This window comes from Plutella xylostella, chromosome 30 (assembly GCF_932276165.1).
Source record: "Plutella xylostella chromosome 30, ilPluXylo3.1, whole genome shotgun sequence".
Taxonomy (NCBI): domain Eukaryota; kingdom Metazoa; phylum Arthropoda; class Insecta; order Lepidoptera; family Plutellidae; genus Plutella; species Plutella xylostella.
Genome location: NC_064010.1, coordinates 577,547 through 603,951, shown reverse-complemented (window position 1 = coordinate 603,951; position 26,405 = coordinate 577,547). Strand labels below are relative to the sequence as shown.

Genomic DNA, 26,405 nt, shown 5'->3' with positions numbered 1-26,405 from the left:
CAATAGTTCTATTTTTATGTGAGCTTACATGAGTGTCGACTTTACAATTTATTCGCCATTATTTTAAAATATATTCATCTTTGTTAGGGCTATAAAACTGTAACGCAAAGATAAACTAGTTATAAATTAAAATTTGTCTAAGGATGTCATGGAATATTCTAGAGGTTACATTCAATATATACATATAAATAACATAGCACAGGATTAAATAAACAGTTTAGCGATCGCCTTAAACAACTGCCATGCAATATAGCGTGCAGCTGATAGCCACTGACAGACAAACATACAATAATAATAATACAGCATCATTCTCCGACCTAATGTGTGTCAATAAACGTATAATCTCATTATTGAAGACCTAGTTTTCCTGATTTCCTCCATGACTGCTATACCGAAGGTCCCTGTTTCGGTGACCGGCCGCGGTAAACATGTCTGAACTCGGGTCTTGAGTGTATTTTTTTTTGTGTTTTATGATATCTCCAACGTTTCTGTCTAGCGTGGAGTCTTGGAGTGAATTATAACGGGCTGTGCGTTTCTAATTAAGAATCTAATACACAATGTCTAGTTACCTATATAGGTAATCTGAAAAAAAATACCTACATAACATGTTGACTATATACTTACAGGGTGTTTTACAGTTGCTCGCTTGGTAACTTCTACCTGAATAAACACACCACTCAACAAACAATTGTTGATGCAACGTCTTCAGTATAACTTCCTGTTTAAACACAGTTTACTATGACATATCAATAGCATTGTCTTTAGATTGTGCAACAGTACTTTCGCTCTCGTTATAAACATACATATTCAATGAGCGATACACTTTCAAAACAAATTTTGATTTCAATGTTTGAGCTACACTTTACATACCTACGACCATTATTATGTATTTGGTAAGAAGTATGCCCGGTGGAATGATGACCTTAGGCGGGTGGCGGGTAGTGGTTGGATGAGGAAGGCCGAGGACCGCGTGTTGTGGCGCTCCTTGGGAGAGGCCTATGTCCAGCAGTGGATGATTATTGGCTGATGATGATGATGAAGATTAAATTAATGCATGCATGTACCTACCTATGTATTTCATAAGTAAAAAATCCAGAGTAAATATTTTAAAACCCCTTTTCATCCAAAGGTTGATTCGTAGAGATTGCTGTAAGCAATATGGATGCCTTTATCATAATCATAATCATAATCATAATCTTTATTCCAAAAAATTCTTACAAACTTGTTATACATATATATTTTTCAATTCAATTTCATTTATTCATATACGAATTAAAACTTAAAACTAATACACAAACATGCAATTATTACGGTAACATTGTACATCGAGAAAAAATATATATAAAATAAATGACAAATACGAGCAAGTTACAAAGAGGGTAGATTTAAATAAGTTCACATAGTTTACCGATGATCCCACACTAGGCGAACCTGTGTCGTGGCGATCGAGTATTATTCCTATTTGATTGCTATGAACGACAATGTTGGTCACAAGCGGAAGCGATTTTGCATTATTTCATGTGATAAAAAAAAATAAAATAAAAATGTAGTGTGTAATAATATTATGATAGTGACAGTGTGTTAAATAAATATTGTTATAACATAGATATACATATATATCCTTATGAATACATACATAAATACATAAAGCATGCAAAATATATAGTACGATAGTTTTAACGCTACGTTTGTATTGTTATGATGGACTCGGTTTGATCATAATTTAGGCTTAGTAACCATCGTTTTACCTTAAGTTTCACTTCGTGTACAGATAATTGTTTTAGAGAACATTCTTTGGCGACATTGTTGTAAATGTGTGGATATAGGAAATAGCTGTGTCTTCTCGCAAAAGACGTACTAACAGATGAAGTAGGTATTTTATAAACACGTTTTTTTATTATTTCTGGGTAGTCCGGGCTTGTTCGTAGAGTTTTGTGAACTCGTATAGTGACTAAGTGAATATAAAGTCGACGAACACTGAGAAGTTGCCATTCATCGAATAGTTTATTAGTGGAATAGCGAAATGGTTTACCTAACATTACTTTTAAAACTGAGCGTTGTGCGCGTTCAATTTCCATCATGTGTGTTTTGGCCGACCCACCCCAGATCCGCAAGCAATATCCTATGATTGACTGGCATAGTGCTAAGTAAATATATTTCAGAAGGTCCTTGTTAGCACAGTGCCTTAAGAGTTTCATTATATTGATAAGTTTTCTGACTTTCCCCGATAGAGTGTGTATGTGTGCTTTGAAAGATAAGGTGTTATCAATCTTAATACCAAGATACTTGATGGTGTTTGTACTTTGAATCTCCGGGCACAGGCAATTGTTTTGTAAGTTGCACCTATGTACTTTAATACCATTTGTATCTGGTGGACACGAAGCAAGAGTCTTGTAAAACGTGACGTATTTTGTCTTGTCTGTATTTAAGGTTAGAAGGTTTCTATGAAGGTATTTGCCCAGACTCGTCATGCCAGCTTCAGCCTTCTGAAATGCGCCATCCCAAGTAGCATCGCTAAAGATCACAGCAGTGTCATCTTCGTAACAGAAGTGTTGTGCGTCTGCTGGGACAAAGTCCGAGATGTCGTTTATATAAACCAGAAACATGGTAGGTCCTAAGATACTGCCCTGGGGAATACCAAATTGTATCCTACTTTCCGTGCTCATGCTTTCACCAATCCTCACAACTTGTTTCCTATTACTCAGATACGATTGAAACCACTGAAGTGGTAATCCTCTTATACCGATATATTCTAACTTTCTTAACAATATTGGTATTGATACTGTGTCAAAGGCTTTTGCCAAGTCCAGGAAGACACCAATGCAAGCATTACCACTGTCTAACAAGTTGCATATAAGGCTGACTAGGTCATCGACGGTGTCCTCCGTGGACTTTCGTCTCCTGAAACCGTATTGTCTATTGCTAAGCAGATTGTTTGTCTCTAGGTATGATATGAGGCGTTGGTTTATCAGCTTTTCGAGAACTTTTGATAGGCAACTGAGTAATGAGATGGGTCTATAATTAGATGGCGTATCCTTGGGACCACTTTTGTATACTGGACAAACTGCAGCTTTTTTCCATGGCTCTGGAAACTCACCATATGATATACTTAGGTTGCATATATGTGTCAAAGGTGTAATAATGTGGTTTTTTATTTGTTTTATTAAATTGTTATTGATGCAGTCCAGGCCTGAGGCACCACTCGTTTTGAGGTTTCGTATGATTGAGTCTACTTCAAATTCGTCAGTTGGGTGCATATAAAAACTGTGAGTTTTACCATTTGCGATAGAAATTTCATCAGCTAGTAACTGTTCGGTAATACCTTGGTTGTTTAGGATTTCGTTTGCTAACTTACCTCCCACCGTGGAAAAGTAATCATTACAGTAGTCTAGTGATTCTGTGGTGTTATTTTTTGACTTCAATAGTTCCTTCGCAGGTGCATTTTGCTTACTAGTATGACATATGTCCTTCACTATTTGCCATAGTTTTTTAGGATTATTCTTGTTTTCGTCTAGTTGTTTTTGTTCAAACTGGTGCTTAAGTTTATGCAAAAGGTCACAGCAGAAATTTCTGTAACGTTTATACGTCAGTTGAATAATAGCGTCTTTTGGCCTCTTCCGTGCTTTCAGGTGTAGGGCGTCACGGTGTCTCATGCATTTAATTAATCCCGGCGTTATCCACGTTTTAAGGCTGTACTTAGAATATATTATATAGTAGAACAAGGGTCAAGTCTCTACTCCCTAAATAGGTGGAAAACCTGTAGCTTAGGATGAGTAGATGCTCTTCCCTAGAATATTGTACGATTATAAATACGCTTATAATTATGTACATTATTATATAACATTGTTTCTGTAAGAATACTAAGTATAAGTATATATAAAGCAATTTTAGAATTTAAAACTATAATAAGTTAAGGTTATTTTTATAAATTTTAAAAATAATACCTGTGATATGATAAAAAAATTAAAATCAAAACAATCAAAATTCTCATTTAACAATAGTTAAGAGGGTTTCAGTCTCCTCATAATTTAGCGACAGTAGCCAATTTCTCAATAGTTTTTTACAATCAAGATGAGTTTTTGAGTAAATTCCTAAAATTTTATTTGATTTATTGTATAGATAAGGTCCTAAAAAGATAAAAAAGTTTTGCATAAATTTAGTGCGGGTTAAAACGGTCGTGCATACTTTGTCATTTCTACGTTTATTTTCAATAAAATCTTTATTATAAAATAGTGTTTTATGCTGTGACAGAATTACGGTAAGAACGAATATTTGTCTGACTGTTAACACCTCGCACCTTTATATGTGCCTTTTTTATTTTTAGAGTGTTGTACAGATTGTGATCTTTTTTCACATAACGAAATCTTTAAAATAACACCCTGTAAACACTTGTTTCATTCGTCATATCCTGCTTTCGAGTATTTTTATATTATACAGTGATTCAGCCATATAACAATTTTATGACTCACCACTTTTTAATAAGACATAAATCTTAATTAAATGTTTACATCAACAATAAATGTTTATTTTATAAACATTAAACCTACATGTCTAGTTGTTAATCATAAATTAATAATAAATAAACTCGGTTTAACTTTGTATTATCTTCCAAATACCTACCTACTGTCTCAGTTTAGTATACCTATTCACTCCTTTATTAATGAACTCACTAGCAATGAAAAAGTTCCTGTGACTTAACACCAAATCACTCCTAAACGATAGTAATACATAAGTCAATGCCTAAACGGAAAAGGCTAGCTTAATACATAATAATAAGTACTTACAATGAACACCGCATCAGAATAGTTTTCATTGCTTGCAAGTGTAGGTATTTGCGCCTCACGATTTTGATTTTACTTTATTACCGGCTTGCGTTAGGTATGACTAATGCCAATAAGTTATTCATCATACCCATGAATGCATGTATGACTTGTATGACAGACATATTAAGTACCTACATAATATTATGTCCGTAATACATACATATATAAATAAGAAATATTATCGAACTGCATTCAACTATTGTAAATGTAATGTAAACCCGTGTCTCCAAAACGCCTTATACGATTTTCGTTTCAATTACATCGTTTGAAAGCTGATTTAATGCACTTCCTTTTTATTTTAATTTCATCAAAATCCGTTCACCCAATCAAAAACTACAACCCATTCATCAGAATCTAGAAGCCGCTGCGGCGACCCAAATACTATTTCAGCTTTATCTCCAAAACGCCTTATTCGATTTTCGTTTCAATTACATCGTTCGAAAGCTGCTTTAATGCACTTTGTATCAAACTTAGTTTGATCAAAATCGGTTTACCCGTTCAGACTATACAGCACATTCTAACACAAAAACCGGGTATTTTTCTATCAATAGTACTCACGAGTAAACGTAAGGGCCGAGCTCGTCGAGGATCGGCTTGGATCCGTTGTTGAGGAAGTCGTCGGCGTTGGTCACGTTGTACACGTACACCTTGATGAAGGGCCGCACGGGGGATAGTGCGACTTGCTATGTAACACTATTTATCGAAATTGGTTCAGCAGAAAAGCCGCTATAACGACTCAAAAACTATTTCAACCTGTATCTCCAAAACGGCTTATCCTATTTTAATTCAATTACACCGTTAGAAAGCTGCTTTAATTCGCTTTCAATCAAAACCTATTTTGTCAAAATCCGTTCATCCAATCAAAAACTACAACCGATTCTAACTCAAAATCCGGGTATAATAGTCACGAGTAAACGTAAGGGCCGAGCTCGTCGAGGATCGGCTTGGAGCCGTTGTTGAGGAAGTCGTCCGCGTTGGTCACGTTGTACACGTACACCTTGATGAAGGGCCGCACGGGCGGTAGTTGCTTTTGCTTTGTGACGCTTTACATCCAAATTGGTACAGCCAATTGTGCAGAATGCTCGCACCATACCTAGATAAAAGCCGCTGCATCGCCCAAAAACTATTTTACCCGTATGTCCAAAACGCCTCATTCGATTTTAATTTTAACTACACCGTTTGAAAGCTGTTTTAATGCGCTTTCAATCGAACCCTATTTTATCAAAATCGGTTCATGCATTCAGAAACTACAGCCCATTCTAGCACAAAATCCGTGTCTATCAATAGTACTCACGAGTAAACATAAGGGCCGAGCTCGTCGAGGATCGGCTTGGAGCCGTTGTTGAGGAAGTCGTCCGCGTTGGTCACGTTGTACACGTACACCTTGATGAAGGGCCGCACGGGGGATAGTTGCACTTGCTATGTAACGCTTTTCATCGAAATCGGTACAGCCACTGTCTAGAAAAGCCGCTTTAGCGACCCACAAAAGCCGCTGCCTCGACCCTCAAACTATTTGAACCCGTATCTCCAAAACGGCTTATTCGATTTTAGAATCAATTACATTGTTTGAAAGCTGCTTTAATTATCTTTCTATTGGTTTTAATTTCATCAAAATTTGTTCATCCATTAAGAAACTACAACCCATTTCATCCCCAAATCCGGGTGAAAAAACTCAGAAGTACTCACGAATAAACGTAAGGGCCGAGCTCGTCGAGGATCGGCTTGGAGCCGTTGTTGAGGAAGTCGTCCGCATTGGTCACGTTGTACACGTACACCTTGATGAAGGGCCGCACGGGGGGTAGTTGCACTCCCTTTGTAACGCTATTCATCAAAATCGGTACAGCCACTGTCTAGAAAAGTCGCTGAAGCGACCCACAAAAGCCGCTGCATCGACCCTTAAACTATTTGAACCCGTATCTCCAAAACGGCTTATCTTATTTTCGTTTCAATTACATCGTTTGAAAGCTGCTTTAATTCGCTTTCAATCGAAACCTATTTTGTCAAAATCCGTTCATCCACTCAGAAACTACAACCGATTCTAACTCAAAATCCGGGTATAATACTCACGAGTAGACGTAAGGGCCGAGCTCGTCGAGGATCGGCTTGGAGCCGTTGTTGAGGAAGTCATCCGCGTTGGTCACGTTGTACACGTACACCTTGATGAAGGGCCGCACGGGCGGGCGCGCCCACCACTCGAACGTCATCGAGCCGGGCCGAAGGACCAGCTCCTGGGGGGGAAAAGGGGGGGATACATTAGTTGATTGGAGGGAAATTGTTCACACAATGACTTAACTTCCTAACCTACACTAAGATCGTTTGAAGAACGTAGGTTATTTATTCGTTAATAATATAACATCTCGACAAAGGTTAGGTTCAAAAAAGAAGAAGAATGGAACATCTGTTTTCTTTTTTAAAGTGAGTCCTATTGTAAAAGTTTCTCAATATTACTGGCACATTGATTTCGCCCTGTATATGACATCATCATCATCATCACAACCCATTACGTCCCCACTGCTGGGGCACGGGTCTCCTTCCAATGAAGGAAGAGTTGAGGCCTAGTCCTCCACGCTGGCCAAGTGCGGGTTGGTATATGACAGGGCATGATCAATGATGAAAATTATAAAGGTTTGTTAAGGCATTTGACTGTAACTTAAAATAGCACATACCACTACAGTACACCACTTTAAAAAAATGTACAAACACCTAAGCCATAGCATAAAACATTTTCGAAAACAGGTCAAAGTTAAATATTAAATAATGCTTCGTTGACACTCTGACAAATGCCGTAATGCCGAGGTTTCACTGCTGACATACGACGCGACAGGTGTCACGTGTCATCCGACTTTCGGATGTGTCAACACTGGCCTCGGGTGTAGTTGACATACACTTGCAAGCAATGAAATAGTTCCATTGACAATAGCAACAAATTAATCCTATATGGAAATAGCAAGCTTGATATCCTTCTTCAATATTGAAGTATAGTACATTATAACTGAGCGGATCAGAATATTACCACACGTTTTAAATGTTTAAATTTAAGGTTTGATTAAAATAGGGTAAATGGAACATTTTCATTCCGCGTCTTAACGTTTAGATTAATTTTTTAACGGTCCTAACCATCTCAACATCGATTCAGACAGATTAGTGCCAATTCCTTCATTCTCCGTTATCTAAGCGACAAGGATTGATTTATAAATTATACGTCATCTCCATATAATATTCATGACAGATGTGTCAAAAGTTAACCGCTACTCCCTGGTTATGCTCTAACCGAGAATGGAGAAATTGGCACTAAGTCTATCTATACCATAGGGCCAGAATACTTGGTTACAGTTCTGGAAAACTACAACACCTTAGATCATCATCAAAATAAATAATTTCCATTCCACGAAATATGTGGTCTACCTCTATTTACGCAATATTTTAGCAAACACGTACGTACGATTTCGCTATGTCAAGATTTCAACTCGTTTAAAAGATATTTTTACAAGTTTCGTGGTAATATACTGGCAGCGATGACATAGAAAGATAAGGGGGATATATTTTCAAGTTAAAACTTACTTAAAGTATACATAAGTGTGCTTGAAAGCAATGTCATATTGCCCAAGTATTTCCTATAAAATACCATAAAAAACATTAAAATGTACCGTCACTAGCTAATAATAACCTAACCAACGTTAAAACACTAAAATTCGCATAACTTTTCAAAAGCTAAGCTGATTTTGATATAGTGTGGCTAAGAAAAATTGGAGTAACATTAGCTATGACCCCAAATTCTGTGTGTAGGAAATAAATGTCTTCTTTTCTTCAACATACCTAGTAATTGTAAATGTTTATTAATGAGAAACTCAAAATCAAGCGACTAAAATATCTCTTTCTCTTTACTAAGCTTATCAAGTTACTCTTATCACAATCCAGTAAACGCATCTTCTAATAGACCTTTCTCACTAGCACTTTCATCACTCGCCACAGCCGCTTGACACACTTAATTGCAGCTGACACACATAAACACATACACAGGTACGTGCGGTTGCGATGGCAACCGGTGACACCACCGTTTATACCATGTCGGTCAAGAAAATGTTGGGAAATGCGGAGTGTAAGGGTGCTTACATAGAGAATCGGGTTCCCTGTATGTACCTGTAGCGGTAACCTGATTATGCGAAAGCGTTCACTCACGGAGCATTTCCTGGATTTTTAAATGTCATGAACACATAGGTAGATTCAGGGAACCCGATTCTCTATGTAAGCACCCTAAGGGTGCCTTTCCAGCCATGCAGCGATGATGTGAAAGATATTCCGTTTCCACAATAAAGTCATACCTACATATGTTTGTGTTTTGGTGGTAAGATCCCTTAGAGTTTTTCAGATTGTTTTTATCGCTGGTGATTTTAAACTTTTTAAAAAAAATTACAGGTATACATTCACTTTTCCGGTTTTAAACGTAACATATTACATAAGTGGAAGTATATTAAGCATATTTATTTCATGATCAAAATCTCCGAGAATAAGTATAGCACAGTGACTTTGACCCACATTTCTTGTTCAAAACGACATCAAAACATTTCTGACTACTTATGTCTTAAAATAGGCTTGAGTGAGCATTCATTACACAGTCATTATCATAACAATCCCATTTAAGCATTAAGTATGACCGCCAAGGTAAATATTCTATGACCAAAACTAAACCTTGAAATAGGTAGAGCAGAAGAGTGGCAAACAAAATTAAGAATTCAGTGTGACTTGATTGACAGTGACACGTGTATTTTATTTTTGACAATGTTACATTCAATATTTTGTATACCGGGCGAAAGCCGAAAAGTGACTCAAAAATTGGAGACCAAAAGTTGTTTAGAATGACCAACCCCTTTCGGCTTGCAATACGCTTTTTGCAACACCCTGTATATGTATAGAGTAAGTAAGTAAGTACCTACAAAATCACTACCACCAACTGGTCTGATAAAAGTGAAACGTATAGGTAATACCAGAAAGTAGATTTTCTTTTACAGACGTCACATAACCAGGGATTTCCAGGAATCTGACTATAAAATTTACATCCAGGTATTCCCAAAGGAAAACATGCCGTTCTAATGGTGGTAAAACCTGGCATTTTAATTCGTTTTAAACTGGTTAACATCGAGGTTGTGTACTGGCTAAGAAGTGTGAATCCAATCGTCCAGGGATGGTATTCAATAGCTATTTCAGCTATGCATAAAATTTCATACAGAACCAGCCATGGAAGACCATAAGTTTCCATTTGAATAACGTCTAGCTTTCCTAGACTCCAATAATAATATGTACATGCAAAACTATACTTTGTAAAACATAGCATGAGTCTTATGGCGTTTGATTGGCAGATTATTATGCCTGATAAATAAAGTTGTTTTTCCCTTGAAAACGACCAAATGAGAAATAGTTGTAGGTCTATCCGTGATATACTTATACTCGATAACATTTTATCGACATCAGTGGCTACACGATAAACACATGATACAGTAATACATATTGATCGGCTAATGATTCGCTTTGTATGCGCGGCGCCGGCGGGTGGTGATGCGTTGCTGAGCTGCGCCGGCGCAGGGTGGGTAGGGCTGTCAGCTGGACAGTGGACATTGATTGCTTATTTAATGCTTATTTTTACATAGTTAGATAAATGTTATCATAAAAACATTGACACCCGACAGTATCAGAATGACCAGTAAATTTTTATCTGAACTTTGAAAAATCCAGTCCTGAATCAGAACAAGGCACGTCTTACGGCCGGTTTAGTAGGTAAGTTTAGCGAAACCCTTTAGGTATTCCCGTGGTACTTGCAGAATATAAAAAATAGTCTGAGAAATTCAAAAATATTATGTGCTGTCTACTGGTACAAATATTTAATTACATAAAAAGCTACCTATAAATTTCCTTAAAATGATTTCCCGTATTCGTGTATGTAAACTCTACCTATATGAAAAATAAGCCTGAGGCTTCTGGTATGGTAGGGTATAAAGCTCAAGACATATTATAGTGACATGTTAATGAGTATTTAAATATTCTTTCTTTCTTTGTATCCTCAGAGATGGCGCATAAAAAGATGCAACATGTTTTAAACTGCATTTTTACAAATATTTACCATCATGGTGTGGCAACCCTGCGGAGTGCATGCGCATGCTCAGCGACGGGCATCGAACCTGGGAGCTCTCCTCTACTCGCGCTAGATCCGGTTCACCACTCGTCATCTACTTTTATTTCTTTTCTAAATGTTTTGTCGTCCAGTTCTGCAGTTATTCTTTATGTTTTTTAATGGCGATGGACACATATTTACACAGAGCCATTACTAAAAGACGTACGACTAGTTTGGAAGTTGACTGGCTTGAATAAATCGCGATAGGGCCAAACTACTCGTAAAAATAGTAAACTACTTTTTCGCCACTAGCTTTTTAGCATTGAATTTAAGTGGTCACCCGTGCGAAATCCAGGACAATAATGTAGCTTTATAATGGTATTAAAAGAATTTTCATTTTTATTTTCTCTCTCTAGCTCTAGACCCAATAAGTGTGATACACAATCGCGGAGTGTACTTTTTTAGGTACACGAATACACACATTTCAAACGCATAACCCATCTCTTTTTCGGCCGGTAGTTAAAAATATATAAATGTAAATCTCTATATTACGAAAAAAAACCATTACGATTGCGAAAGGTGACCGCCACAGGCCTTCAATGCAAGATTTGTGGCGAAACTAAACAATAAAAAAATACGATTAGACCGAAATGCAGCGATGAGTTTTTGCAAGTTTTATTACTTTTTGTGGCAATCGATGGATAAAGAAATAAGATGGGATTTTTGTCGCTTTCACATTTACACTCATGTCTTTAACCGACTTCAAAAAAAGGAGGAGGTTCTGTACCACCTATTTCCTTGATAATATATCCCAGACTACATTTTGGTACATTTTGCGATAGGTGCATTTTGCGACAGGTGCATTATGCGATAGGGGCATTATGCGACAGGTGCATTATGCTAACAAAAATAATTCTGCGCGGTGCATTTTGCGATAGGTACTTTATGCTACTGAACGTATTTTACATAGGCGGATATGCTGCATGTGGATGTGGTGTCAAATATGTATATCTCTGTCAAATTATTTCAGCCTTCATAAACATCTAGGGCCACTTGCACCAAAATATTAAATCTAGATTTAGTGTTAAATTGATTACTGACGTTTCTTAAATGAAGATATAACTAAATCTAGATTTAACAGTTTGGTGCATGTCACCCCTATTCATCCAATCTATCCAATGTTTCTGCATATTATGTCTGCATATTATTGACGACCGAATGGCGTAGTGGTTAGTGACCTGACTACTGAGCCGATGGTCCCGGGTTCGATTCCCGGCTGGGGCAGATATTTGTTTAAAGACAGATATTTGTACTCGGGTCTTGGGTGTTGATATTTATATTTAGTATCTATCTATCTATGTATTTGTGTAGATATATCAGCTGTCCGACACCCATAACACAGGTTCTGCCTAGCTTGGGGTCGGATGGCCGTGTGTGAGATGTCCCCACATATTTATTTATTTATTTATTATATTTATTATTATTATGTACTTAGACCGGCTTATGTCGGCAGCGAACAGTTTACCTACTGGGGTGGCAGCCTTAGCTCTGTATCTTAGGCCCGGGTCTCCTATTTACGCCGTAGTTCGCGTCCAGCGTCACGCCGTAGGCCGCGTCACGATGCTCACTATAGAAATGTACTGATGCGGTCTCCCTCACACGCCGACGTTGGCGCGTAGACGTAGTGAGCATCGTGACGCGGCCTACGGCGTGACGCTGGACGCGACCTACGGCGCGTAATAGGAGACCCGGGCCTTAGCTATCGTCGATTGAAGCGTCCGTAGTCGAGCTAGCTTTGAGCAACACATGGCACGGTCAGCCATTGGATGGGTGACCGATTTCAAGTGGTTCTTTTCTGGACGCTTCCGTGCTTCGAACGGCACGTTAAGCCGTGGGTCCCGGTTGCTGCTTCAACAGCAGTCAGAGGCCTCCGGGCAGCTAGAAAACATCTGACAGTTGCTAGCACCCGTTTGACCGCACATTTATTTAAGGGCCAGCTGAAAACCAACGCTGTGGCCTTACTGTCCACAGCAAATGCTGAGCTGGTGCCGTTTTGACACTCTGGACAGCAACCTTTGTATGTTTTGATTGTTCTGTATATGTATATGTATGTTCAGTATACCGCCAGCCAGGACCAACCTGCTAGCGAAGGCACCCCTTACTAGGGCCTTAAGATTATTAAATAAAGTTAATGAGAGTGTGGATTTATATAACTGCAGTTTGGGTGAATTCACAAAGGTCACCTTAAATATAATATGTTATAGTTAGTAAGATAGGAATAAGTTAAATTATAGTCATTGTTGAAATTTTTTGAAGAAGTGTTTATGCTGATTTATTTTATTTTTATTGTACTTATTTTAGATTTAAGGTTAAATGTATAACAAATTAGTATTTACTGTAATGTTGTGCAATTTTAGTTAAATAAATAAATAAATAAATAAATGTATTATTCTCTTCATTTTGTTGTTGTTTCTTTTTCTGTATTATTGTTCTGTTTCAGTGTGTATGTATAATGTTTCTTTCTTACTTTCTAATCAACTATAAGGCAGTATAACACTCACATGGTCGATGATGAGGCGCACCCACGAGTTGAAGAAGATAGCGCACACGATGCCCGCCAGCAGAAGCACCACGGCCGATGCCAGCACGAACCCTGGGGGGAGAAGAAGATACTGTTAGTTGATATTTGTGGAGGGATAACGGAAATAAAAGGTGTAAAAGCGTCCTATAGGATAACGAATCACTCTAGACTGTTCGAATACTACTCGTAATGTGTGTAGGTAAGAGCGGTGGTAGCTCAGTCGGGTAAGCGCCCGCTTCTCACGCCAGAGATGCGGGTTCTAATCCCGGCGCTGACATGTACCAATGAGTTATTTTCTGAATTTAAGTACAATGTATACCATCGCTCTTACGGTGAAGGAAAACATCGTGAGGAAACCTGCATATGTAGATTTAGCACATCTAGATATGTGATGTGAACCCACCAACCCGCAGTGGACCAGCGTGGTGGAAAATGGTCCAAGCTTAGGAAGGCAGTTTAGACCTTGATGGGCATATGCACAAAGGTTCCATTCGAGAGAGCCAGGTGCACACCCCCACAGAGAATAGAATAGAATAGTGTGTAGGTATGGTTTGCAAGAAAGTAGCCTCCTCTAGTGACATCAAGTGAGCCTTATTTACGTCTGGTGCACCCTGGGTAGTCAGTAACTAATCTGGCTATTCCTTCCACCACGGTGTCAACTTGTATTTGTCACCGATATGTCATGAAGAATGAATGTCATGAATCACTTGTTTGAACACATATCGAATATTATTGTTCATAAAGCCTCGAATTCACTAGGGCACAAGTTCTGAGACTGTTACAGAACATCTACGGTGCGTGTTCTCAGAACATTTTGGTAACATGTCGTGATACAGAAGTCGCGCACCCGTCCACACTCTGCAACAGCGGTCGCTAGACATAGTAAAAAAAAAAATACTCTATGCGCTACACTGATGTCGCAGGAAGTTCTGTCTCGCGAACCAAAACACGGAACCTGTTCTGCGACACGTAGATGTCGCTGTATAGTCGCGTGCGACGTCGCAGAACAGAGCGCGACGTCGCGGCGACACGTAGACGACATGTGCCTAGACAGGTTCTGCGACAATTTGTCGCCTAGTGAATACGAGGCTTAAAGCAGCTACAGATACCAGTGGAAGAAAATCCAACAGAGATAAGAGATCATTAACCCACGGTATGACGTAACCAGCGGGTAGCATCCACCGTTAATTACGAAATGATGTTTAACCGACTAATTGCATTTTAATCGCACGATATATTTTCATCTAAAGAACTACCTAGAACTATTTAATCTGGTTTTAAGTCACCATTTAATCTGGTTTTAATTGCATCATAATGACAATGAACAATAGAAATTTCAATATTTCCTTCCGAAGGAGATCCTTTAAATTCTGTTTATCCAGGAAAAAATAATAGGTATGTTATAAGTTCGATGGATACGATACGATAGTCTCGTAATCCTCGAAGGGGTAGCTTGAGGTGACTCGCATGCGAGGCACCCGCATCTACACATTTGTACTGACCTGATAGGTCGCGAGCCGTATCGCTGTATTCAAATATAGTGTACTAGCTGTTCCCGCGCGCTTCGCTTCGCCTTAAAAAGTTTTCCCGTGGGAATTCCGGGATAAAAAGTAGCCTATGTTTTTTCCCAGGGTCTAGACCGTATGTTTACCAAATTTCATTCAAATCTGATCAGTAGTTTTGGCGTGAAAGAGTAACAGACATACAGACAGACACAGTTACTTTCGCATTTATAATATTAGTTAGGATTTTATTTATTCATGCTCTTAGGGTAGATGTGCAGGTTTCCTCACTATAATCCGTCACCATATTTGCGGCTTTAGAGGTATTATCTAAATACCTAGGTACAAGTAAAGTGCCTAGGCTAGTTGTTTTCAGTGGGACGTGATGTTTTCGACAACTTCGCGTATCTAGTTTACGGAAGTGTCTCTGATACGTGACACTTGTGTTTGCCAAACATGCAGACGGCTAGCTGGAGAAACTGAAGATGTTTTCGAATGAATACCTAGGTTTATGGAAAAATACATTAACGAAATTATGCGCGTTCTTTAAAATATCCTTACTAATATTATAAATGCGAAAGTAGCTGTGTCTGTCTGTCTGTCAGTCTGCCTCTCACTCTTTCACGCCAAAACTACTGAACAGATTTGAATAAAATTTGGTATACATACGGTCTAGACCCTGGGAAACTACTACTTTTTATCCCGGAAATCCCACGGGAAAACTTTTTAAGGAGAAGCGAAGCGCGCGGGAACAGCTATACTTAATATTTTTTATTACAGACATTAGTCCATAGCAAGGCTTTGTTAACCCTAATATTCCCGTACCCAAATAAAAAACCTGTTGTATACAACTTCTGAATAATTTGCCCTAATTAATAAAACTTTTTTTGGTGTTGGCATTTGTTTCTATTTTAAAGTTATAGCCACCCGAAATGGATAACTTTGAAATGGAAACTCTATGAGCGTTGCTGCCATAATGAAAGTTCCTCAGTATCATTCATCATTACGACGGCTGAATGGTGTAGTGGTCAGTGACCCTGACTGCTATGTCCCAGGTTCGATTCCCGGCTGGGGCAGATACTTGTTGAAAGACAGATATTTGTACATACTCGGGTCTTGGGTGTTGATATTTATATTTAGTACTCGTATCTATCTATGTATTTATTTGTGTAGATATATCAGCTGTCCGACACCCATAACACAGGTTCTGCCTAGCTTGGGGTCGGATGGCCGTGTGTGAGATGTCCCCACATATTTATTTATTTATTAGGTCGGGTGCATTGACCTGGCAACGCAAACTTCACTGATAAAAGTCTATCTTCTACAAGCTCGCTAAAAGACTTACCGCAAAGCAGCAAAGAGATGTTGCGAAAATTAAAATTAGTTGGTAAACGTCTGAAATGACTATGATAATAACTGTTATGTCAGTGGCAGCGGTAATGTTACATCATTGGGCAACAAATACATTCGTCTGGTGCACTTTCTAAGCGCTTTTTTCATCTTAGCAAAGTTTGAGGCCGAATCACTATAGTATAGTGTAGTAATAGTATACTTTTAGTCATTTTGAGGCAGGCCAAACTGACCGGGACTAGGTATATCCATATACAGGATGTTGTACCATATAAAAGTGGTATAGTACCTAATCTGAAAGGGCTTTGCGACAGATATTCAGGGGACAACTTTTACTCTGTGAATTTTGGCAATTCGCAAATAAGAACTAAGCTAACTCATTCGCTGGACTAAGCTGGCGAGGCCAAAAGTACAGCCGCAGATGGGCGGAAGTGGTGGACGTTAGTGGATACCCTCTGCACCTCTGGTGTGCCATAGGAACACAACAACAACAACAAATAAGAACCTTTTATGAGGAGCAGATGCATGGGTTTTTAATTTTTAATGTAAAGGACCGATATAGGAAGATCATGATATTATGTATGTGATATTACACCGTCGTAGTTCGTCGTAGTTCGTTCCAAACATCTTGATAGTTCCAAAAGTTATCTGCGACACTTTTGTGCTTTGTCAAACTAACCAACAGTCAATCTTTGAAAGCATGAAGAGGAAGTATGTTATTTCGACAAGATACAAAAGTGCGTTCGTTGCCAACTTCAGAACTACCAAGTTGTTTGAACCGAACAGTACAGCGATCACAGGATTCCATACTATTTTCGAAACTACACAAACATATGGAAAAAGAACAGTATCGTCAACTGTCACTGTCAAAATGTATGGCAAATTTGTCAGTTCGAAAAGTGGCATTTGTTTTTTCCATATGTTTGTGTAGATTCGAAAATAGTATCGAATCCTGTGCTCGCGGCTCTGTTCAAACAGTGAAGATTACGCAAGTTAGACGAACTGAACAAACAATGGCGACAAATTCCCACACGCCAAACTATCGGCAATTAAACAGTCTCCATGCTGTGTGTCAGTGGGTGAGCGCGGCGCAAAACGCTCAACAACATAATAATAATTGCAATTTCATGGTTTATAACTTTTTACACTGAGCTTCTTATCAACTACAACGTAAAAACAAGCGTTAAATTTGCGTGGAAAGCATAAAAATACGACATCGGAAGTTCATCATCATCATCATCAGCCTATAGCAGTCCACTGCTGGACGTAGGCCTCTCCCAAAGCACGTCACTGGTTGCGATCTTTAGCTTTCTTGCTTACATCGGAAGTTATGGTAAACTAAGTACTAAAAAAATGCTATACGTGAAAGCATAATAATAATATCATCACGCCATTATAAATTTAATTTTGTCAATTTGATTATTTATTTTCCAAAATTACTTTTAATTTAATAGAATAGAATAGAATAATGTCAGTATTATTAAATTTTATATCGATTTTAATTTTTTTTTAAAAATTAAATTGTATCGTAAGTTATAATTATTGAAATATGTTTGTAAATTATGTAAAATTGTTTGTACCTATTGAATGAAATTATGAACACTTGATAGATATTATGATTAATTAATTATGTAGCATGTTCCTTATATTAATATGATTATGTGTATGCATGCTTTGGAATGAAATCTAGATCTATGTATGTACTTCAATGCTTATATTCTTAATTTGTAATGATTTTATTCTGTTTTGTGTACCAAATAAATAAAATAAATTAAAAAAATCATCATCATCGAATCATCCACTTCTCAACCTCTACACCTTCTCCATATAGGATCTCCACAACCATAGGAGGAAGAAACTCTTTTAATGAATAACAAAAGATTAAAAAAAAAGCGATTTCTAATACAAACTTTCTTGGTCACTTGTCTTTTTACTACGCAGTTATAATAAAAGTTGCTTGACTTCCTATAAAAAAAAAGAAGTTTGTTAGGTCTGAAACACAACACGGTCTGTATAACTTACATATATTTTAAGGTATTTCTATGCGTACGTACGTCTGCAATGAAAATGATTATCAGAATCCGTACCTACAGAATTAATAATAATAATAATAATAATAAAGTTCTTTATTTACAGGTAAGACCCATTAAAATACAAATACAATAATAAAATATATAGTAAAATTAAATTAAATTATACATAATATGTTGCCTATGATAACTAATCTATTAACAACCTTTTTTCTGCCAAAAAGAATCTGGTCATCACACCGTTTAAAATGACCCATTTTAAATATTGCACAAAAAAGCCGTGAAAATTGCTCGCAACCGAATAGATAGTAAAAGTGAAATATATATATATAAAAAATGCGTTGCCAGTTCGTCCGTTTAACGACCCGTGACGCCATTTGTGGGCCAAAGCCTCCGATGGAGGCCACATTTGGTCAGAGATTCAAAGACACAAATGGTTTTAGTACCGTTTTTATTATAATTAAACCTTCTGACGTCGAGCCGTGTCGTGTGTATAGAGTTATAAGCATGTCCATTTTAGGTTTACTAACAGAATAATAACTTTTCACTAGTTTAACTTAAATTGGAACGCGAACTGAAGGATTTATCATAATAATCATCATCAGCCACAGTCCACTGCTGGACGTAGGTCTCTCCCAAAGCACGCCACTGGATGCGATCTTTAGCTTTCCGCATCCAATCATAACCAGCCACCTTTCGCAAGTCATCACCTAATCGAAGGATTTATGTAGAACATTAATTATGTAGAATTAATATTTTATGTGCTTAGATTTTGACTTACTTAAGGAGTCTACACACCAAACCCGCCGACCCGCCGACACAGCCCGGCGGCTTGGTGTCGGCGACTTTGTTTCAGGAATCATGTCGGCGACTCGTACCCGCGCGTGCAAGTACTAAAAAAGTTGTACTGATTTCTTGCCGCCGACACTCACCGACACAGCCCCATGACACATGTTGGCGGGTTGGCGGGTTTGGGTCGCCGACACCAAGCCGCCGGGCTGTGTCGGCGGGTTTGGTGTGTAGACTCCTTTATAGGTACATATTTCTATAACTTTAGGTGGGGCATAGGTCCATACAATAGGAGCATGATTGAATACCGTTGTAAAACAAATAACAGCTAATTGAAGCTATTTCTGAAGTTCAAAGTGTACCAAATTATTTGTCCTCAAGTGTACGAGCTCGTGTCATGGTCGCCATGACAATTTGTTTTTTATTGTTCATGCCATGTGGATGTCATGCCTCAATACAGGTGGTCATCATTCACCTACCCATGTCTCTCCCTCTCTCTCTCTCAGCCTTCTATAGTCCTTTGTTGGACATAGGCATCTCCTACTTATGTATCATAATTATGTGAATCGTTATTTGGGCTATGTATGATATAGGTATAGGTATATAGGCTTGTAACTGTAAGAATAAAAAATTAAAAGCTATAAAATCTAATTTGTCGAGATTGATTATCTTTAGTTCTAAAACTTTATCTAGTTGGTTCGATTTTGGTGTGTTAGTGTAGATCTTACGAAAATAAAAAATCCTTTCCCATAGGAACTTTGTTGGTCACGTGACTTTTACTATGGAGAACAAATATTATTATAATTTTTTTTCGCGAATTTCCAAAACTCGTAGAACAAAAGTTGTTCAGAATGACCCCCTGAGTCACCCCCTTTCGGCTTAGTATACCCTTTTTGCAACACCCTGTATACCAACATAATACTTACTAAGTTAAATATAGTTTACTTTTGTTTTAAAAATCGTACTTAATTTCAAATGAAATCCCATTAGGTCATTAGCATCATCCATGACCTCAATTTGCTTTACATGAATTATCCTTTAATACTAAACAAATGGTATATTTGATGACTGCAGCAGATGATACAACAATGGGGCTATGTGACTTTGAGTCGAGTCTTTGTTGGGAACTTAGATTAACAATAAACGTACAAGATGGTGGGTCACATATACAGGGTGTTGCAAAAAGGGTATACTAAGCCGAAACCTACATGTGCAGCATGGTATATCTAAGCCCGAAACTGAAATCAGAATTTCAAAATTAGGTTTCGGCTTAGTATACCCTTTTTGCAACATCCTGTATAAACAAAGCAAAAAAAACTGTCCACATTTTGTTTACTATCAAACCGTTTTAATTTCAAGCTAATGACAACCATTGTACCTAAGAATAAAGTCACAAATCTTCTAACCGATCTAAATATTAAAAATAACATCTCAGTAGCGGAAGTGGGGTGTTATTTGTCGAGACGTTTCTTTTGTACTCACACGCCATCTAGTTTGTATTAAAATATGGCTGTTCATCAGTGACCTTCGTTTTTTTACGCTGATCATCAATGAAATGAGCAAACCAATAAAGTCAATTGGCGGCTATAACTTAAACCATGCTCAAAAATAAGTATGATTAGAATTATAGTTGAAATAATATATATGTACTTGTAGCGTTTGGATGGTACTTCGGTAAATTATCCGTCAAATTGATATCTACTTAGTTTTTTATAAAGTTTAATTTTAGCAACTGTATTGCTTAGCTCAAGTACCTACCTAAGCGAATAAGTACTTTACAGTATCTAAAAGTAGTAATAGGTACCTACCTAGTCTTGTATATTTGTTATGTACTTATATAAGATTTGTATGTATGATCACATAGGTATAATGTAAATCCGTCATAATATGACGGTATTACCCTATTTACACGCACTATCAACATTTTCAGCTACAGACCGCTTCAGATAAGTACCTACATAAAATTCACCGTAAATAATAATAATAATAAATCAGATTTAAGGGTGACTTCCACCAAATACTTAAACGTATTGATGTCTATTGTTGTCTTGTTCTGGCATTATACTGTCAAATAAGCTAGCAATAGATTTAAATGCGTTGAAATGGTTGGTGTAAGTCACTCTAAATGGCAGATTTTTTGGATCCTAAGTCAATTCAGTTCATCAGACAACACAAGTTATCGATAAAACCTTTGGTTTCAGTTGGGTTTAAAACAAAACCTATGCACCGATTTTCCTTGCACTTATCAACGCCAAAACAAACAAAAAAGCCACTAAGTAGGCAATCCTGCACACAGAACCTTGTAATAAATACTTATTCATCCACACAGACCAATTACACAACCACCAAGAATGCACTTGGCCAACAAAAAACAAAACTACCAATAAAAAACAAAAGAAAAACCCACTGATTTTCACATTCTCCTTCGCGTACGCGTAGAATTTCCGCAAAAACACACACACATCCAGAGCCATGGTTGGAAAACGCGGGAGATTTGAAAAAGGAACACGGGAAATGGGGCGTCGCGATTGGCTAATATTCGGCGGCCATGTTGCCAGCCAGCCACCGACTGGGCACGCTCGCTGAATGGACGAGGTTTTAGTCCGACGCATCGCTTCTTTTAGGGTTCAGTTCGATTTAATAGTAAACCGTTTTTATTTCGGTGCTAGGCTTGCACTTTTTGTTGATTTATTGAACCGCTGATGAGAAAAGTGCGGTGTTGTAAGCTAGACTGAAATATATCATTAATCATAAAAACTATCATCTGTTTGAGGCAAATTTAAAAACGAGGGGCCAACAAAATGCATTTTTTTGTGCAGACGAATAGTTTAAGATTGTACTTTGTTGTAATATTTAATTCGATCAATAGTTAAAAGCGTGCTTTTATTGTCATTTTCGGGAATGTACCTTAATTTACCTACTGACAAAAGTTTTTATTTAAATTGAATATGTTCTGATTAAATCTAAATCTAAAATTAATTAGACGGTCGAATGGCGTAGTGGTTAGTGGCCCTGACTGCTATGCCAAAGGTCTCGGGTTCGATTCTCGGCTGGGGCAGATATTTGTTTAAGGACAGATATTTGTACTCGGGTCTTGGGTGTTCATATTTATATTTAGTATGTATCTATCTATGTATTTGTGTAGATATATCAGCTGTCTGATACCCATAACACAGGTTCTGCCTAGCTTGGGGTTTGATGGCCGTGTGTGAGATGTAAAAAAAAAAAAAATCTTACTGCTGGACATGGGCCTTTTCAAAATAGAACTCTCGATCCTCGGCCTTCCTCATCCAGCCACAGTGTAGTAATTATAAAAATATTCTATTCTAAAAATATTCTATTCTATTCTATTCTTGTAAATTATAGCATGAGCCCTATGACATTTGATTGACAGATAATTATGGCACCTAAATAAAGTTGGTGTTCCCTTGAAAACGAACAAATGACAAATAAAATTTTAATGTATGGATTTGACAACAGCTGCAGGTCTAGTACAGATTTGATAGTTTGTTGAAAACTATAAAAGTATACGTTTTTTCGTAGTGGCGCCTCTAATGGAAACTATCATGAAACTTTTGACAGATAATGTATGCAGATGACAGGAGAAAACGTAAACTTTTTTCGTTTTCATAAATAGCAAAACCCGTACTAGAGGGTCTGTCATAGGGCTCATACTATATTTTACAAAGTAAAGTAATTAATAGTACCTACCTACTTATTCAAGGATTAATATAAATATTATTTGCGGAACTCGAGCTGTCGCATTTAAATGACAGTCCAAGGCTACTTTTACACAAAAGCGTAACAAAATGGAATTCGTTTTCACAATCGAGTAACTATACCGTTCAAACTGTGTCTATAGTAATAAACTATACCTATCTTGTATAGGTACTAGGCCTATCGAATTTTGTTTTTATTTGATACTTAGCTGTTCCCGCGCGCTTCGGTTCGCCTTAAAAAGTTTTTCCGTGGGAATTCCGGGATAAAAAGTAGCCTATGTTTTTTCCCAGACCAAATTTCATTCAAATCCGTTCAGTAGTTTTGGCGTGAAAGAGTAACAGAAAGACAGACAGACAGACACAGTTACTTTCGCATTTACGAGTATAATATTAGTTAGGATCTTATGCCGAGGTTCTGATTTGAGAATGTATAGTTAAGCTCCAACGTGAATAAAATTAATTAATTACCGTTATTTTTTAGTCTAAAGATACTTAAGAAATGAGAAACAGGGAATAAGCTACTCAAAAAGTATGTGCACTGCCTCCTTCGAAAATGAGATCCTCCATTCTATTATATTCTATTCTCTGTGGGGGTGTAAGTACCTGCACCTGGCTCTCTCGAGTGGAACCTTTGTGCATATCCCCAAGGTCTAAACTACCTTCCTAAGCTTGGACCATTTCCCATCTCGCTGGTCCACTGCGGGTTGGTGGGTTCACATATCTAGATGTGCTAAATCTAGATATGCAGATTTCCTCACGATATTTTCCTTCACCGTAAGAACGATGATATACATTGTACTTAATTTAAAATAACTCATTGGTACATGTCAGCGCCGGGATTCGAACCCGCATCTCTTGCGTGAGAAGCGGGCGCTTACCCGACTGAGCTACCACCGCTCTCGAGATCCTCCATAATTACATAGGTAATTAAGTACTTTAACAAAATATTAAGTAAACTTCATCTGTAAGTAAGTATGTTGTTGATAGTACAATAGGATGTGTGTACAGACTATTTACGTCATGTAACTGGAAAAATACATAAGCAAATACCTATACATAAGTGGCTTGTTAGTTTATTTAAAGAATGAAAAAAACCTCGGGGTAAAAGTCAAATACATTATCTTAAAATAGACGATAGAATGGTGCAACATCACTGACTCAGCTTTAAAGGTTCCAAGTTAGGTTCCAATAGGTGGTTATTTAAACCGAACTGTACTCAAACATTTGTTTACAAACACCCTGTATATCAGGTCAGTCCGATTGGCTGGCACCTTCATGACAAGACAATGGGCGATTGCATCGTCTTCTTGGAACATAATTATTGTCATTTACCTTTCAATACGTGTACGATGCGCAAAAACGGATAAGGCAGGAAGCTTTGAGTATAAATAAGGATTGAAAATGTTTTTTTGACAGTTGTTTGGATGATGTTGATACAATTACGACCGGATGGCGCAGCGGTTAGCAACGCTGACTCTTGTGCCGAGGTCCCGGGTTCGATTCCCGGCCGGGGCAGATATTTGTTTAAACACAGATATTTGTTCTCGGGTCTTGGATGTGCCCGTAAAATGGCAAAAGGCCCGCCCCTATTACATTGGGACTAACATAACACTGGCGAAAAGTGGGTGCAGCAATGCACCTCTGCCTACCCCGCAAGGGAGTACATTAGTTCAAGGTGTGAGTGTTTGTTTTGAGAATTGCTGACTTCTCAAACGTGCACTAGGTAACTACAATGTTATGTTTACGTCAACATCATAATAATATTTATAGCTAGACAAAGCCAGAAAATACCGTACGCAATCATTTTAAAAATGCATTGCAATCAAAATTGGAAATTTGATGTTTCAGTCATTTCCTGTGTTTTTACGCACATTAACTTCTATTGATTAGTTATATTCTATTCTCTGTGGGGGTGTAAGTACGCTGGTCCACTGCGGGTTGGTTGGTTCACATATCTAGGTGTGCTAAATCTATATATGCAGGTTTCCTCACGATGCTTTCCTTCACTGTAAGAGCGATGGTAATACATTGTACTTAAGTTATAAGAACTCATTGGTACATGTCAGCGCCGGGATTCGAACTCGCATCTCTTTCGCGAGAAGCGGGCGCTTACCCGACTGAGCTACCACCGCTCTATTGATAAGTTTAAATACACTTTATCCCACGCAGAAATAAGATGGTTATTTGTAAAAGTAGAAAAATTTATTGCCAAAAAGCAATTTCTACCAGGTAACCTGTGCCAATTTGCAGAAATTATATTTATTATACATAATGAAACTGACAATGAAATTGAATTGAAGCCGAAAATCAGAATAGAATATACCTAATTTAATCTAAGGATGAAAATTCATGTTTTCCGCCGTCAATTTTACCTTAAAGATATCACACCATCTTTAAGGTAAAATTGACGGCGGAAAACATGAATTTTCTTAGAAATACCTATTCTAAATAGTACCTCAGCTACTGCAACACCCAGGCTTGCTGCTTCAGTTTACTCGGGAGCTAGGCTGGCTGAGCTGAATTTAAGCTTTTTACGCTAGCGTATCTAGCGTATCAAACCAAAAGAAAACATCGTCCAATCCACAAACATGAACAATAAACTAAAAATTGTCACGATAAACTGCAAATCACTGCGAAGATCCAGTAAATTCATTGAGGAGCTCTGCTCGAACAATGATGTAGTGGCTTTGCAAGAAACGTGGCTCCTGCCTACAGATTTACATACGCTACAGAACATACATGACAGCTGTGATGCGATAGGCACCTCCGCCGTCGACACTAGCGCAGGCCCACTCGTCGGTCGCCCACATGGAGGAATCGCAATCCTATATAAGAAAACTTTAAAAGCAACAGCCAGTATACTGTGTGAAACACCCCGTCTAGCGGCAATTGAGCTGACTCTATCCAGTGAAAACAAGCTGCTTATAATCAACATTTATATGCCTACCTGTAAACAGGATAACTTTACGGAGTTCGTAGACTGTCTCAGCAAAATTCACGCCATAAAGGAGGAGAGTAACTGCAGCGACTGCCTTGTGATTGGGGATTTTAACGCAGACTCATCTACACAGTTTGGAAGAGAGCTCTTATCTTTCTGTACTGAATATAACTACGAGTGCGTCGATAGAACTATGCTACCTGCTGATACATACACCTTTGTCAGTGATGCACATGGCTCCGTCTCGTGGCTTGACCATTGTCTGATATCAGAGACAGTGAAGAAGAGCATAACAGACATATGTGTGGACTACGATGTGACATGGACTGACCATCGACCAATACATATAACACTTTCAATAAATAAACTGTCAAGGGTGTCAGTCGGCCCAGAGAACTCTCACACTGATCCCTGGGCATGGAGACCACGGGATAGAAACGATATTGTTAGGTACGGTAACCTGATGAATATATACCTACCACATGAAAAACATCGTGAAGAACCTAAAACGGCTGCAGAGATAAATGAGCTGTATGAACTTATTGTTACCACTATGCAAATCGCTGC

General features: G+C 37.9%; 1 protein-coding gene across 2 annotated transcripts in view; it reads right to left on the bottom strand.

The window, feature by feature from the left end:
- Window positions 1-26,405, bottom strand: part of LOC105392433 (scavenger receptor class B member 1) — a 79,241-nt gene that overhangs the window by 24,753 nt on the left and 28,083 nt on the right. Inside the window, exons 1-3 of one of the 2 annotated variants that reach the window (XM_048631885.1) lie at window positions 21,589-21,770; window positions 13,491-13,582; window positions 6,891-7,051 (exon numbers count right to left, since the gene is read on the bottom strand). In XM_048631885.1, coding sequence (XP_048487842.1) covers window positions 6,891-7,051; window positions 13,491-13,582; window positions 21,589-21,655 — 320 coding nt within the window. In that variant the 5' untranslated portion in view covers window positions 21,656-21,770. Of the gene's footprint in view, window positions 1-6,890; window positions 7,052-13,490; window positions 13,583-21,588; window positions 21,771-26,405 lie in introns of those variants that run through there. The other variant, XM_048631886.1, reaches the window with a different exon arrangement.